The sequence below is a fragment of the Salarias fasciatus genome, chromosome 4 (assembly GCF_902148845.1).
Source record: "Salarias fasciatus chromosome 4, fSalaFa1.1, whole genome shotgun sequence".
Taxonomy (NCBI): Eukaryota; Metazoa; Chordata; class Actinopteri; order Blenniiformes; family Blenniidae; genus Salarias; species Salarias fasciatus.
In genome coordinates this window covers 19,751,074-19,767,339 of record NC_043748.1, presented here as the reverse complement: position 1 = coordinate 19,767,339, position 16,266 = coordinate 19,751,074, and the positions used below count along the sequence as shown (strand labels likewise).

The 16,266-nt window shown below is 47.1% G+C and overlaps 2 protein-coding genes across 2 annotated transcripts; one reads left to right on the top strand and one right to left on the bottom strand.

The window, feature by feature from the left end:
• Positions 1-1,417: 1,417 nt before the first annotated feature.
• LOC115386580 (MBT domain-containing protein 1-like) lies at positions 1,418-7,567 on the bottom strand. The gene is made up of 18 exons (XM_030088962.1): positions 7,389-7,567; positions 6,279-6,546; positions 6,063-6,196; positions 5,874-5,976; positions 5,666-5,745; positions 5,340-5,457; positions 5,095-5,229; positions 4,913-5,001; positions 4,535-4,633; positions 4,320-4,455; positions 4,137-4,195; positions 3,763-3,867; positions 3,518-3,665; positions 3,355-3,437; positions 2,999-3,236; positions 2,844-2,915; positions 2,562-2,750; positions 1,418-2,480 (listed from the first exon to the last, which is right to left on the bottom strand). Exons 1-18 carry the CDS (start codon positions 7,407-7,409, stop codon positions 2,389-2,391), a joined length of 2,169 nt encoding a protein of 722 aa, XP_029944822.1. The 5' UTR covers positions 7,410-7,567; the 3' UTR covers positions 1,418-2,388.
• Positions 7,568-11,467: 3,900 nt separating this feature from the next.
• Positions 11,468-15,755, top strand: LOC115386901 (keratin, type I cytoskeletal 16-like). Its single transcript, XM_030089357.1, has 6 exons — positions 11,468-11,602; positions 14,613-14,695; positions 14,774-14,933; positions 15,012-15,140; positions 15,224-15,349; positions 15,528-15,755. The coding sequence occupies exons 1-6, from the start codon at positions 11,468-11,470 to the stop codon at positions 15,753-15,755; spliced, it is 861 nt and encodes a 286-aa protein (XP_029945217.1).
• The last annotated feature ends 511 nt before the right edge of the window (positions 15,756-16,266 follow it).

The window sequence follows — 16,266 nt, the reverse complement described above, 5'->3', positions numbered from 1 at the left end:
AACGGCTGTTGTCATGGACGAGGGACCACAGAAAACAACCTGTCATAACATTCTGACAGTTTTAGACGCTTGTCCTGATCGTGACTGCTGCTACGAGCTACATCAGCTTTCCAATAGAAAGCAGTAAGAAATGAAACACTAATCAATACCACACTAGTACTTCCTTCCAACTAAATATGCAAAATTGTTTTTCAAGTTAAATTATCAAGTTTCTGAGACATGATCATGTCCATATTCTCCTCTTTCTCCTTTTTTTAGTGGGTTTCTCTCCAAACACATAAATACCACAAAGTCGAGGGCTCCTTTCATATTTCTCTGGTTCCTTGCTGAGTGGATATAGTACACTTATTTCATTTTATTCTTGAGAAATCACGTTGGCACATAGATTTATTGGTGTTGAACATGTTGAGAGTAATGAGATAAAAAAAAAGAAGTTAAATAAAAGAAATCTCGGTTGATATAATAGAATACAGAATTATTCCAGGAAGGAAATAATAATGTAGAATGTAAAATCACACATTCTGTAAATATGGAAGGCGTGGCAGTGAAATGAAGAGTATTGATGCAGAAGACTTTGACGTCCACAGGAAGGAGGGACCTCCGGTGACTGTCCTTGTTGGAGGACTCTGTTTGTGACGGTAGTTCTGCTGTGGACCAGGACGTCCTGGAGGCCTGACAGGCTCTGATCGGGTCGGTCCTCAGGCTGGACCTTCTGGACAGAGAGGAACAGGACTCTCACAGAGCTGCTGGGTGGACATGTGGCTCAGCAGAGCGGTGATGATGGGCCAGACGGCTCTGGGTGGAGTTTGCATATTCTCCACGTGTGTCTCCTCCCATGGTCTAAAGTCAGGTGTTAAGTTAGTGACTGTAAGTCCTGTAGGTCACGTAACTGGGTCATTTAGCTGGATCTCATGTATGCAAGCTGCTTTTAGACCATCTCAGCTGATCCCCACCTGAAACGCCGCCTGACCCTGGGCCTGGTCCAGAGGTTCCAGCAGGCGAACACATCAGGCTCAGGCCCAGAACCAGGACCAGGTCCTGTTACAGCCCCCGCCCCCCTCCGGGGGACAGAAACAGACCTGAACCACGTCCAGCTCACTTCTGACGTTTATGACGGCTCAGCTGATCTCACAGCTTTTTAACGCTGAGAGCCAAACTGTCAGTAAAGTCGGCGTCTGTCAACATCCAGGTTCACACGTTGTCCCGGATCAAGAAATACAAATTTAGATTTACAGAATATGTTGTGACTGATGACAGAAATCTAAAATCTGAATTCATTCTCTGATCTACTGGTCTAATTAGACAGATTCACTCATTAAAATCAGCTGAAGTTACGCCACTTAGTGGCAGAATTTTTTTTTTAAATGAACACATTAAAATAAGGTTTAAAATTTTACATGAAATAGATTCAAAGAACCTTTTTTTTCGAATATTTTATTGCATAAAACTGTGAAGTGAGTAGATTTCTTTAACATTTAAACGTCTTTACAATCATGCTGCCAGAAAATTGCACGTCGCAGTAAGTGCTTCGTTAGGATCGAACCAGGTTCATGTCCCCCGACGGCCAAAAACACATGCAGTAAATCCATCAAAGCTCCAAACGTCCCCCCCCCCCCGAACACCTTTTTCTGTCCGTTCGACACGTAAAAACCACAAACAGACACACGACACAAACCAACAGGAAGCTGCTTCCACTTCCCCTGAGTACAAAACACAAACACTGCTTCACAGTTTGTCCAAATCCTCCATAGAAACGCTTTTCAGATCTGTTTATCGTCCACAGACGGCACCACGATACAAAGAGTCACATATAAAAAGACGACAAACAACAACAAACCTTTTTAAAAACAGCATCACGAGTTTAAAACTGACAACATCCACATTTCAGATAAAAAAGTTCATGTGTTTTTTTTTCTTTGTTAATAAACTGAAATGTGATTTTATGCTTTAAAATTTTTTTTTTTTTTGCTTCATTCTTTGTTTTTTTAGTCGTTTCTCGACTTTACCCGAAAGAGTCTGTGACATTCGGATGTGCCGCCGCTCTCATAAATAAAACATGTGAGTAAAACGTCCGTCTGATAAAACTGTCTGCTTTAAATAAACACTTTTGAATAAATTCTGTAGAATCTGCCTCGGGTGTGTTTCAGATTTCGGGCCCTCGGAGAGGTTTGTGAGGGACGGTTCACACAGAATGTGACGGCGCCCCCTGCTGTCAGCATCATCCACACACACACACACACACACACACACACACACACACACACACACACACACACACACACACACACACACACACTGCATGAGCCGGGCGTGGTTTCCATCCCGGCCTGCAGGGGGCGCTTTCACTGCGGCTCAGGTAGATCAGTCTGGATCTGGCTGGTGAGGCGTTCACTGACGTTCGGAGCCGCTCAGCGCTGCGCTCTGGTTCCTCAGAGTCGACACGTCGGTCACGGCGCCGCTCGCCGGCGCGACATGAAGACCTGCGACGAAACAACATGGCGTCATTCTTTACTGTTTGCTTTTGTTGATTATTTGTGCAGTTTTGTTGTTTGTTTGCTCACCTGTCCCCTCCTCGCTGTGCGGGCTGCTGTCCGGGTCCACAGACGCCGGCTGGGCGGCCATGTTGGGAGCAGGGGGTGATGGGTAATCGGGCAGAGTCTCGTTCTCGTCTCCCGACAGGCTCCGTGGGACGCCGGTTACCACGGCGCCGGACAGACTGACCGGTCGCTTAGCAACGGGCAGCTTCCTCTCTGATGGGACAACAACAGTCGAAGATCACGATTCACATCAGCCAATCAGACGCCCCGATGGGCGATGATGTCATCTTAAAGGGACACACTGACTTTTCTTCTGTCCTTTGTACTGCTGGGACTTTTTCCTCTGTTTGGCTGCTGCTGAGTGGACGTCTCTGCAACCTGAAACACACACACACACACCTCTCAGCGTGTTTACAGCTGTGTGTGTGTGTGTGTGTGTGTGTGTGTGTGTGTGTGTGTACCTGTGTTGACTGCTGGCGGCTGCAGCTGGTACCCAGTCAGCTGACACCAGCCCACCGGGTAAAGGTCGGGCGACTCACAGTCCACCCACTGGTCGTACTCGTCCTCCCAGCCGTCGAAGTGTATCCGTAGCAACCGGTGGACGATGCGCGTCACCGTGGCAACGCAGACGAGGCGGGGCTCCATGAGGTCCACCGCCTCCAGTTTCATCCCGGGACGGAAGCCGTGGTCCGGGACGTCCTGAGGACGGAGGAGTCATTAACGCTAGCACGCTACGCTAACTGAACACTGGCAGGCCACATCGCCATCGTGTGTGTGTGTGTGTGTGTGTGTGTGTGTGTGTGTGTGTGTGTGTCACCTTGTTGAAGAGGCCCACTGGAGCAGCTACAGACTGACTCTCCTTCAAATACTCAAACCAGCGGAACGGAAGACTTTTGTAACCTGAGGGGGGAGAAAACTTTTAAACGGTGCGTTCAAAAGCCGCGTTTCAATTCACACAACACGCGCTCACATGACCTGACCTCTGGGGGGCGTCAGCTCGATGTTGTTGATCTCACAGAAGCCGGCGGGGAAGATGGAGGGGGAGGTGGAGTGGTAGCAGAACCAGTCGGAGCCGTCGGCGGCCTCCGACCCGTCGATGCCGATCATCAGATAACCGTCGGCCAGAACCTGAAGGAGAGCAGCGACAGCCGTTAACCGACACCGAGACGCCGCCGCCGCCACTTCCGCCGCCGCCACCCCCTGCACGCTGCAGCGGCATTCTCACCTTCCTCACGGTGGCCACGCAGATGGCCGACAGGTTCAGAGGGTCGATGGCCTCCAGCTTCATCCCGTCTTCAAACCAGCGCCCGCTCTGATCCACCTCCTTCACCTGAGCACAAACACCGAGGTCAAAGGTCAGACCGAAGCTACCCCCGGAGGTCAGACAGAGGCCCTGTTAGGTGACTTTCCTGGAGTTCTCCCACTTCCCTGCTTTCTATTTTCCAGATGGAGATGGTTGAGGGAACTTTCCCACCTACATCTTACTCCTGAACGCACCATCTGAGTACAGAGTCTGGGCGACACTGCCCCCTGTGGCCACAGCCAGAACTGCTGTAGAGAACTCCACATCACAGAGGTCAGAGGTCAGAGGAGCCTCACCTGAGCAAACAGCTGTCCAGGAGCGTCCATGTGACCGCCGTCCATCTTCTTTGACACATCTGAAGACACACACACACACACACACACACACACACACACACACACACACACACACACACACACACAGTGAGCTGACCCTGGTCAGGTGACAGCGTGATGGTGCGGGGGAGAGCGAGGACCCACCGGAGCGTTTGAACCGGTGTCCGATGGAGCGCGACCAGCCGACGCTGTGGATCAGCGGACTGTACATGTGACACCAGAAATCATCCGAGCCGTCGTCACACTCCTCGTACACCAGCCTCAGACGACCGCCAATCACCTGCGAGGACACACACACACACACAACAGAGTGAGACACACATTTACACACCTAAACACACACAGACACACACACACACCTCTTCTACCAGAGCCACTCGGGTCCGACACAGGTGAGTCTTATCCACCACCTCCACCCTCATCTGCTTCTTGAAGGGGAACTGCATGCTCTCCTGCACCTGGGGGGGTCAAAGCATGAGCCTGTGTGTGTGTGTGTGTGTGTGTGTGTGTGTGTGTGTGTGTGTGTGTGTGTGTGTGTGTGTGTGTGTGTGTGTGTGTCGGGATGCACAGGGTGCATTCAGGTGCCATGCTGAGTGTAGGACATCCTGAACATTCACTGACTTTTTAGTCTGCATTGATCCTGGATTTTCTCTAAACTGCTGCACATAGTTAAACAAACACACACTTTAAAAGATCTGTGCGCATGTGTGTGTGTGTGTGTGTGTGTGTGTGTGTACCTTATAGTTGAAGTCTGGGGGCAGAGTTTTGGTGCCAGTCAGCCTTTTGATGAGGAAATTCTTCCAGTTGGTGAACCTGTGCAGGATGGCTGAACACACACATACACAGACACATACACACGGTCACCATGGTAACCTGTCAACGGCTGTCTGTTCCCGGTCCGATGCGAAGTGTCCCTTACTCTGCGGGGGGACCAGGGGTTTCCCACCAGCTGCACACCAGCCCACAGGATGAATGTCGGGGACGCACAGGTTCAGCCAGAAGTCTCTGGTGGGGTCGGAGTCGAAGCCCTCGTACCTCATCAGGGCTTTGAAACCTGCCACACAAACACACCCGTGTCTGGTCTGTCCCAGCCTGTGAGTGTGTGTGTGTGTGTGTGTGTGTGTGTGTGTGTGTGTGTGTGTGTGTGTGTGTGTGTGTGTATACCAGCCAGTTTGATGATCCCAGCGATCCAGTAAACCTTCATAGACAGACCACTGTCAGTGTTCGGGACTTCGACTCTGACGCCTTCGCTGATGTCGCTCCACGACTTCCCCATCGGGACCTACGGACCAAAACCCGTCAAAACTCATTCAGACCTCGCAATGGAAACAAAACACAACACAACGTGGAAAAAATGAGAAATTAGCTTTCCCCCCCCCCCCCAAAGTCAAAGCCATGATTCAGTTCTTTGAGATGCTCCTACTTGGAAAAAAGTCAGTGTATGCATGAATGTGTGTGTTTTCGGTGTACGTTGTGTATCGTCTACCCACGTGTTTGAAGCAGCTGACCGGCGCTCCCGCCACCTCTCCGTCTCCAAGGTAACGGCCCCAGTCGAACACATCCGCGGGAGCTGCAGCCAATCGCAGACAGCGTTACTGAAGAGGCCACTGAAATGAGGCTCCGCCCCCTTTTCAGGGACCAGGTAACCATAACTTTATGGACAGGAAAACCCTCAAACCCTCATACTGACGGACTCACCGCTCCTCCTGATGGAGCCCTGCTGGCCCGACTGGCCGTAGGACACTTTGGTCACCTGAGGCTGCCTCTGCAGCACTTTGGCCTTCTTGGTGGGAGGTTTCCCCTGCAAAGCACCAACGAAGAAGTCAGAGGAGGAAGAGGAGGACGCCTCTTCACCAGCTCCCCCCCGACACACCTGGTGCTACCTACCTGCAGCCGGGCCAGGATGCTGGCCTTCTTGGAGTTGGAGGAGTAACTCCTGGAGCAGGAGACGCTGCAGAAACGCTTCGTCTTGCTGTAGAAGGCGTCACGGACGCCCACCATCCCACACATCTCGCAGGTGGCTGAGAGGACACAGATACAGACGCACCATCACACACGGTGGGCGGCGAGCGGAGGACGCCACGGCGTTCCCGTCAGACTGACCCATGCCGGCCTTCCCGTCAGGGTAGGTGTACAGCTGCCCGTTGGTTTTGACGAGTGTCAGCGAGGAGGAGGAAGAGGAGGAAGAGGAGGGGGTGAGCGCCGTCAGCCCGTCTCCTCCTTCTCCTCCCCCCGACTCGTCGTCCTCGCTGTCCTCGGGGCTGGACCCCCCGCTGCCCCCGCTGGAGTCACTGCTGCAGCTGCTGCGCTCCTCCTCCACACTGTCCATCATCCCGAACGAGTCCCGCCTCTTCCTGGATGGACGCTCAACCTGAGGGTCAAAGGTCAAAGTGTGGAATCATATCTTGAACCCACGTGTGGATCCAGGTCTGAAAACCAATGCTGAACCCGGTCTGAGACCAGAACACGGCCAGGTGTGACACCACTTGTCTCTGTCTTCATTGGCTGGCACGCGATGCGTTCAGGGACCGTCGGACTGCAGCGTGCTGCAGATGACCTCCAGCACTCCGGTGACTTCAGGTCACTCCGGGTCCCGACAGCCGGGTGAAGCCGGCGGTACACCGCCTTCTGCTGCCTGTCACTCAGCTGGAAGCACCGCGGAACCCGGCTGACATTAAAAACACGCTCCAGGGTGCGTAATAACGGAGCAAGAACAATGAAACCTCGTTTAATTATCCCGATAAATACCCGCGATTTACAGCGAATGCAGAGGAACAACAGAAATACAATAACAAAATGCATTTTCTCTTCATTAAAACCCGATCATCAGAATGTTTACGCACCGATTGAAACGTTATATCACAAACTGCAATAGATACTTTATAACAGTGTCCTTTATAATGTGTGTCTTTATAAACAGGCTGTTGAGTGTAAAGTCGCTTGTTTGTCAGTGGAGTACCGTTCAGAGATTTTGGGGACAGCAGACAAAACGAAGACATTTATAGAGTTTTTACCTCATTTATGAGAGATAGAAAGTAAGACATGCATGCCGATGGACAACCTTCATGTGTCCGATACAGGAAAAACTTTGGTTGTTGCTTCAATTAATCGCGTTTTGTGTCAGAGAGCAATTGAAGGTTAAATCCGCGGATTTCCCTTCGGAGTTTGGCTCGGACTCCCTGTCAGCGGGCGCTGTGAAGCCGGCGGACTCACCAGGTCTCTGGGGTTCTCCATCGGGCCGGGCCGGGGAGGGACACCGGGGCTCTGCGAGGCTCGGGAACCCGCGGGAGCCCGCAGGGAGTCCTCAGGAGTCCGCGGGAGGCTCCGTCAGCATCCAGCGGCAGACATCTCTGCTCCGAGCTCCGCGCCACGCCGCGCCGCGATTGGCTGCCGCTTCTGCTTCGCGTGAGATAAAAGAGCTGCAGCGCTTTATTTACCCTGCAGGACACTCGGCGGTCCTGCAGCGACACCTGCTGGACAACTGGTTCTCCTGCAGCACATCAAAGGCCGAACACACGCCAGGTGAACGGAGGAGCCGCTGGCTGCAGCCTGCAGGTGAAGGTGTGTGTGAGTGTGTGTGGACGCCTGCGCGTTTCAAACAAGCTGCAGAAGCTTCACGAGCAAAGCTGAAAACAAACCATCCATCACTCAAGATTAAATTGGAAACACTACTAGGGACTTGAGTACTTATTTCAGTTGTTTTTTATTTTTTTCATAGATACTCGGATGAATAAAAGTTGTCCCACATCCCCAGCAGCCCCCAGAAGTAAAGCACATTTAACCAACTAACTGAAGTTAACTTTATTTATCTGTTGTTTCATCTTTGTACAGCGACCTTGAGTGTCTTAAAAGACACTTGGAAATTTAATGTACTATTATTATTATTATTATTATTATTATTATTATTATTATTATTATTATTATTATTATTATTATTATCCTATAAAATGAGGCTTATGGAGTTTCATATTTAGTTTACATGCACAAACAAAGCCTATATCTTGAGATACCATTATGAAGTTTTAACTACAGTTCAGAGTGATGAACATTTTATTATATTTAACCTTATTTTAACAGTTTTGCTCCTCTTTTTAAGCATTTTTGTTAACAATTTTGAAAATATTAGCTGTTTTAACTACTTTTTTCACGCAGTTTTTATACTTTCCAAAGCCACATTTAATCTTCTTTTAGAAATGCCACAGATTTCTGGTTTTTCAAGTTGTTTTATAATTTTTTTCCCCTTTTTTGTCGTTTTAGCTAATGTTCCCAATTTTACTTGTACATTTCTTTGAATCCCTTCTGAGCCAAGAGTGATTAATCATTTTGAATAGTACTGTGGTGTGCCATGATAATAAAAATACGTTCAGTGTTTATTCATATTTCACGATGTGAAACCTTCCTGGAGCCAGTACTGACTCTGGGGTTGTCTGTCCCTCATGAAGCCAACAATGCGCTCCACACCCTAGTGGATGCAATGATCAACAACCGCACTAACATGAGATATATTTGACAACATTTGAAGCTAATTTCTTCGGTTCTACAGTGTCATCCACCAATGTCGCTGTGTAGCGACGCCAAAACCATATAGCTTATGCAAACTGTGTTAAAAATGTGCAAAGCTGTTTTAAAACTGGTGCAATATCAGTTAAGACATGCAAAACTTTTGAAAAGATGTGCAAACCGGTTATAAAATGTGCAAAATCTCTGTGATGCATGCACACAACCGTGCAACACACGTCACTGCAGCCCATGCGCAACGCCAGTGGAGCACATGTGCAAACCGTGTGAAATGTGTGTAAAAGGTGTGTAAGAGGTGTAACCGCAGAGTGACATGCAGATAATCTGCTGACCTTTACAGATGTTCCTTCCCACGCGCTTCCTGTTTCACGACTCTGGCTGCTCGACAGCGTGTGGGCCTCGGGTGATGGCTCGCTGTAATCCTGAACACCTGCAGAACGAGTGCGAACATGAGTGCCTTCAGGATTAATTGCGGCGTACACGCCGGGACGCCGTCCTGCCGAGACCTGTTTCGAAATCTCTTATATTCAAAGGTCATCATCAGACCCAACCCAGTGTGGCACACCTGAGAGAGGAGAGGTGAGGCTCCGAGGCTCGGAGAGGAGGCCGCAGTCTCGGCTGCAGGAGCCCAAGCATCCAGAGGGGCTGCAGGAAGCAGCAGGAAGCAGGAGGAAGCAGAGAGAAGGAGATGCCCGAAGGAACAAGAAGAAGGAGGAAGGAGTGAGGAGATACAAGAAGAGACAGGAAGTAAGAGGAAGAAGAAGCAGTGAAGAAGTGTTTCCTCTGTGCACATGTGAGGTCGGCCTGCAGAATGAGTCCCTGGCGGCTTCTCCGTGCTCACCGGTCACCCCGGGCCGCTCTGGGTTACCAGCTGCAGCGTGGAGCCGCCACCACGGTGCATTACAGCACGGCTCCCGCTGCTCCTGCAGGAGGCTGCACGGTCAGCGGGAGCTGGAGTCCGTCCTCAGAGAAACAGACCATGCAGCAGCTGAACCTGAGGCTGGCTTCTTATCTGCAGCAGGTAGGACGTCCAGGAGGAGGAAGCCTGAAAAACTTCCTCCAATAGATCTTAAAGTTTAAGAACAATGTTTCCTGCTGCTCACAGTTCCTCTGAGTCATCTGCTGTTTTAGACAATTCCTCATAATTTCAGTGCCTTGCATTTAATACATAGAGGATGTCACGTAAACCATGTTGCATTTACTGAGTTCAGCCTTTGTGAAGAACAACTTAACAAGTAAAGAGTCTAATCCTGTAAAAATGGTCAGAGATCACCCACAGCCAGGAAAACTGCATCCAGAACCAAACATCACTCGCTATTATCAGGCAAGGGGTTCACACAATATCAAATTTCTTGATGCTGATATCAATACTGTACAAATACTTAAAGAACGTCTTTTTATTTCATCTGGATCTTCAGGTTCTCTGCCACCACATATGACAAAAGGACAAAACACAAAAACTGTTTAAATGCCTGACTTAATACAACCACAATGCAGGTGATGTGAACACAACGAAGCATCTCTTAACCGCACCTTAAAACCACTGTGACAGAGCTTTAATCCCTGAAGTCAGACAAAGAGCCCAGTGAACCACACAAAGCGACGAGGACAGACGGTTCAGCAGACAAACATCTTCTGACATGCACGATCAGCACACATGATCAACACATGAATGATCATGGCTTTGAGATGAATGAGAACATGTGAGATCTGACAGGGAGCGCCGCCGAACCCTCTGCACCCTTATTTACATGTATCAAAAACAAAGAGCTGAATTAGTCCAGGTGACTGTGTGTGAGAGAGCGAGAGAGAGAGAGTGTTAAAGAGTGAAAACGGTCCAGAGCGGCCCAAACCAGCCCAAACTGTAACCTTTATTAAACAGAAAACTCTTCATCCTGAGCTCGATAGTAGAGACTGTCGGCCTTCCTAACTGGAACTGGGACCTGGTTCCTCATGAGAGGAGCCTGATAGCTGGAAGCTCTGTCTCATGTTCTACTTTTTGAAAACCTTGGAACCTGCAGGATAAAATGGGACGAACAGCTCTGTGAGATGTGATGGAACCTGGTTGCTAAGAGGTTTATCGGTGAAAAGAGGGATTTCGTAAGCCTTTGAAGAGAAGCTGCTATTGAAGTAACGTCATCTCTCCTTCTCATTTCTGCCAGCACTTTTGCTCCAAAAGTCAAATGTAATAACTTCTGTTTTATTTGAGTTCAGGAACAGAAAATTCCAGGTTATTTAAGACAATCTTCTAGTTTGCCAAGTTAACCAGTATCATCCAGTTTAATAGCTTGATGGATTGGTGAGTTCTCCAGGACGGCGTGACGTCACTTCCTTGACGACCATCTTTCCAAAGGGTGAAACAAACAAGAGCGCATAGAGACTGCCAGCGCTGCACCACTTTAGGCTACGGTTAACAAAGCAACAACTGTTTTGAGGCATGTTTAAGCCACAGAAATACCGGGAACACAGCAAAGGAAATGAATTCTGTGATTTGTTTTACCCTCTGCTGTGCTTTCTACTCCTATATTATTAGAGTAAAAATTCCCAGATGTCTTTCCTCAAGAATCATCTACATAGCAATGGAAGGACGCAACAAGAATAATCTTCCTTACAGGAACCATGTAAAGTGTGAAAAGTAAAGGGTCCTAACACAGAACCCTGTGGAACTCCATGGTTAATTTTGTCTTAGGTTATGATAACATTATCGTCTGTGTGTTATGACCTCATTAAAACTTAAGTCTCATTGGCTGAACCGCCTGGCTGTCATTGGTTGGATGAAGGTGGAGCTTCTGGAGGCGACCAATCGGAGGTTGGAGCGTGAGATTCAGGAGGAGCTGAAGAGAAGGTCCCCCACAGAGATGAAGGAGCTGGATGGACTTCTGAGGAGCGCCTCCTTCCTGCAGGAGCAGGTCAGAAACAGCCAATCAGAGCGCTGTGTTGCTGCTGCCGCCATGGCAACAGTTGTCTGCTTCACTCTGCACTTTGTTTGAATTCAAGCACATTTCTTTTATTTCATGCTGTTTTTATTTTTTGCCTTAGCTTGTTTGACTTTATTTTAGTAGATCCATTGATTGTAGTACACCGTGTTAACAAAACCGAAGTTCCAACTGGGAAACCAGTAATCCGAATTTGTTTTTTTATTCCGAAATATTGCAAAAAAACAAGAAAAACAACCAAGAGTCACACTGACAATCAATCAAATTCGAATTCAATACAAGCAAATGCCTGTTTCTATTTTTTTGTTGTTTATGAAAAAAGTGTTTTTTATGTAGAATGGAGTTAGAAGTGGGATGGGATGATCTTTGAATAGTCTAAAAGAGACTGCAGGAAACACTGCTACTAACTAACTAACCATTAGCGAGCTTGTGGTTTGTTTTTCTCTTGCTGAGAACACAGTTTGATCCTCAGAGACTCTGCGACCTTTAAAGGTCAAACAGGCTGCGCCAGTTTCAAAAGAATTAAACAATTTACTTTGACAACATTAATAACAAACAAACGGAAATCCTCCTCCTTGAACCAACAAACTCGTATGTTTGTCTCTTTAATTACAGTTGAGTTGGATTCAAATCCTGAATCAGAGTGACTCATCCGAAGGGCTCGGCTGGAGGCAGCACCAAAACACTGTTCGCACACAAAATGCATTACAAATATACAAGAAACATTCATCACAAATATGTGGGGAAAAAAATCCAAAATACATTTCAAATACATGACAAATATGTTACAGATAAGTCACAAACACATGACAGATACAGTATTCTGTGCAACTGAAACCGGCAGGTACCTGAAACAGTCCGAAGCTCAAACATCAACAGGTGACTCTGGTCCAGGTCCAGAACTAGATTCAGATCATGGACATGTCCAGGGATTCTGGTTCAGAGAGACCCAGACGTTCAAATTCGTAAATCATCACCAAAAAACTGCAGAGTTAGAGTTAGGGTTACTAATCCTAACCCTAACTCTGCAGTTTTTAAATCTAAATCTTTATATTTATACATGGAACTCTGCTACAAATTTAAATGATTCAACCATAAAAGCTGTCACTGCAGAGGGCCGTATTTTTTATTCAGACAGTGCAAAGACACACAAACAAGCCCTGTTTACGCAACATTTCAGTTGAAAGCACACCGTTTTTGTGTTTTTATTTCAGAAAAGATTTGTGTTCACACTGCAACTATTAAAGGAAAATTCCCATTTTCATGAAAATGGCAGAAATTCTGAAAACAACGTAGTGAGCATGTTGGGCCACCAGGCAGGGCATTTCCTTCCTGTTTACCATGAGATGGAGCTTTGTTGAAAAGTTCCACCTCGGGAGTTGTTTTCAGAAAGTTCTGTTTTCATTGAGTCCGAAGTCGCACTGCCATCTTGTAAACGGACGCTGTTGCATCTGTGTGTCACTGGTGCCAGTTAGAAGCCGTTAGTGTCTCAGCCAGTAGGGAGCAGTGCTGGAGGAGCCTCAAAATTCCAAACTGACTCAGCACTAAACTTCTAAATAAATCAAGTTATTTGGAAAACAGAAACCAATATAAATGACACTAAATCTGCACTATGGCAAATTAAATGTGGTGTGCCCCAAGGTTCGATACTTGGGCCAAAGTTATTCATTTTGTATATGAATGATTTCGCTAAAGTGTCCAACCTTGGGAAAATTCTATTCACAGATGATACCACATTATTTCATTCAAGTAAAAGCATACAAGAAGTCACAAAAGTAGTGAATGAAGAATTGAAAGTAATAAAACACTGGTTTGATTTAAAAGGATTAATCCTAAATGCCAAAAAAACAAATTTTATGTTGTTTAATAATAAAAAGGAAAAAGTGAAAGTAAAACTCGAAATAGATGGAGTTGAAATTCATCGTGTAACAGAAACAAAGTTCTTAGGAGTGATGATTGACGACGATCTAAAGTGGAAATCTCACATTAATTACACCAAAGGGAAAATTGGGAAAGCCATTTCTGTGTTACATAGAGTCAAGTTTTTTCTGAATAGTTGTGCTTTGTTAACATTGTATAACACTATGATTTTACCTTATCTCATGTATTGTGTTGAAGTGTGGGGAACGACATGTAAAACTTATTTACAGGCAATTGTCATTCTACAAAAAAGGGCTATAAGGATAATAACAAATAATCACTATCGATAGCCATCTAACCCATTATTTATTAAACTGAAAGTTTTGAAATTTCCCGATATTGTTGATTTAAGCATCCTAAAAATAATGTATAAGGCAAAGTGGAATTTATTGCCTGTAAACCTTCAGAATATATTCGAAATAAGAACCAGTATATACAATCTTAAAGGAATAGATGTGTTCAAAAAACCCAGATTCAGAACCAAAATCAAAGAAAGAAACACTGTGGTAAAAGGAGTGAACTTATGGAATGCTCTGAAACAGGAAATCAAAGAGTGTAAAACAATTATGACATTTAAGAAACATATAAAAAATTCCACACTGGAAAAATATGAAAATGAAAACTAAGTTGTTGCGGGTGAAAAAATCTTTTGATTTAATGAATATGAGTTTTTGAGTATTGTTAATTTGCATTTGTTCAAATACTGTATGTAAAGGGGCAGATATAATAAGATTGTTCTTCTTTCTGCTCCTTTTCTTTCGTTTGTTTGGTGTCTAGACTGATGACATTGATGTATTTTCATCTTTTTTGTTTTTTGTCTTTATGTTGTTTTAAACGAAAGAAACAAATAAACCAAACCAAACCAAACCAAATTTCATGACAAAATCCAGTTTGACCAGAGAAGCCTGTAATCTGGGTGGAGAGAACATCCTGTCAGTTGTGATCAGATGGATCACTGGCATCAACAACATGTTCTCTCTGAACCTTCATTGAATCTCTACACTGAAAAGTTTATGTTGGTAGAGGCCACACTCCTCAGTGTAACCCCGCCCCTCTCGTGCAGATCGGGGACTGTCTCACAGCTCGGGGTCTGTTGAACCTTCAGTTACTCGCCTGCGAACTCGCCATCTTCGACCTGAACAGCAGGTAGACCCACACGCAGCCTAAGCCCCGCCCACCCCCGATCAGGCGCACATGTGCCGTGACGCTCTGCTGTGTGAGCAGGTGCGAGCAGGAGCGTGAGCAGCGTGGCCGAGTGGAGGCGGATCTCGGTGACCTGCGGTACCTGCACGAGGTGCTGAAGTTCCACAAGCTGCCGGAGCTCCAGGAGGTGCTGAGGGAGCAGAGGCAGGAGCTGCAGGAGCTGCAGGAGCGCCACCTACAGGTAACACACGCAGACGACACACACAGGTAACACACAGAGACACACACACTGATGCCCTCTGTGGCGTCCACCTGTCAGGATGAGCAGGCTTTGCTGAACCAGGTGTCGGGCGGCGTTGCTGTGGCGATGCAGACTGCCGAGTCGTCAGATCTGATCCAGCAGTTGGACGTGCTGAGACAGATCAGTGCTGCTGAATCCTGGACCGAGGTGCGCCTCACTCTTCTCGATCGGCCTCCTTACATGAGGCAGAAATAGTGTGATCTGCATGTGAGCAGGTGTGTTCTCTTCAGGTGCCCATACTGCAGGCTCCAGATGTGACCTTTGACCTGGCTGCATCATCAGAGGTGGCTGAGCTGGAGCATCTGAGGAGGACTTCAACAAACCTGACAGAAGATCTGAAACATTTACAGAGAGAGGTGAGGCCAAACCTGAGCTGTGAGTCCACAGCGGTTCACAGGTTTCAGTTTAACTCTCTGCAGCAAGACTTTTTATTTTAGAAGGTACAACAACAAGGACTGAACTTTCGGGTTTCGAATAATGTAGCTATCATAAAAGTTGTTATTTGTAACTTTTCCTGTGTCCTGTCTTCTGCAGACTGCCGTGTTGGAGGCTTCAGGTCGACAGCAGACTGAGAACTTCATGGTGCAGCTGACGGTCCTGCAGGAGACTGCAGACCATCTCTGTCTGGACCTGGACTCGGTCCTTCAGGCTGCTGCTCAGCAAGCTGCAGACCATCAGGCCCTGTTGGACGTCAAGAGCCGGCTGGAGGCCGAGATCCAGGACTACATGAGGCTGCTTGATTCACTGAGCCACCAGGGGTGAGAGGAGAGAGGATCAAACCCGACAGATACAACGGCGCCAACTCACTGAACATGCAAATCCAAAGGACAGAATAACACCTACTGTTGTTGATGCCTTCTGTTTTGTTTGTGCCATTCTTCTGCTTGTGTCCCAACAGGGCTTCAGTTGTACACTTCAACTCCAAACCTGCTGCTTCCTGTTTTACTGTCAGCCGTGAAACTGTCCCAATCCACACACCAAAGGCTGCTTGGGGAAGAAGATCAAACGTGGTCCAAATGGTCTCCAGTGCTGCTGATCACAACATGCGACCAAAGAAAATGGCAATAATATCTAGAAACTCTTCAAACCAGAGCCACTCCTTTCAAACGTCACTTTCTAGAACAGGGTGGGAATCCAATAGTCATACAAACCTGATCAGCGCCCAGAACTCATCACCTGTTCAGTCTCAGGCAAAAGAGTCAGACCAAAAAGCTTTTGAACCACAAACATCCTCCTCCATTCTCTCTGATACCAAACCTTCCCAGACCATTGC

What these genes read in the sequence shown, in the direction of transcription:
- LOC115386580 (XM_030088962.1), bottom strand. Translation starts at nt 7,409, where the DNA reads ATGGAGAACCCCAGAGACCTG. An exon ending in ACCCCTGGTCCCCCCGCAGA is followed by an intron (nt 5,002 to 5,094) that starts GTAAGGGACACT and finishes GTGTGTGTTCAG; the next exon opens with CCATCCTGCACAGGTTCACC. An exon ending in CGAGCTGACGCCCCCCAGAG is followed by an intron (nt 3,438 to 3,517) that starts GTCAGGTCATGT and finishes CTCCCCCCTCAG; the next exon opens with GTTACAAAAGTCTTCCGTTC.
- LOC115386901 (XM_030089357.1), top strand. Translation starts at nt 11,468, where the DNA reads ATGAAGGTGGAGCTTCTGGAGGCGACCAATCGGAGGTTGGAGCGTGAG. An exon ending in CCTCCTTCCTGCAGGAGCAG is followed by an intron (nt 11,603 to 14,612) that starts GTCAGAAACAGC and finishes CCTCTCGTGCAG; the next exon opens with ATCGGGGACTGTCTCACAGC. An exon ending in TGAAACATTTACAGAGAGAG is followed by an intron (nt 15,350 to 15,527) that starts GTGAGGCCAAAC and finishes TGTCTTCTGCAG; the next exon opens with ACTGCCGTGTTGGAGGCTTC.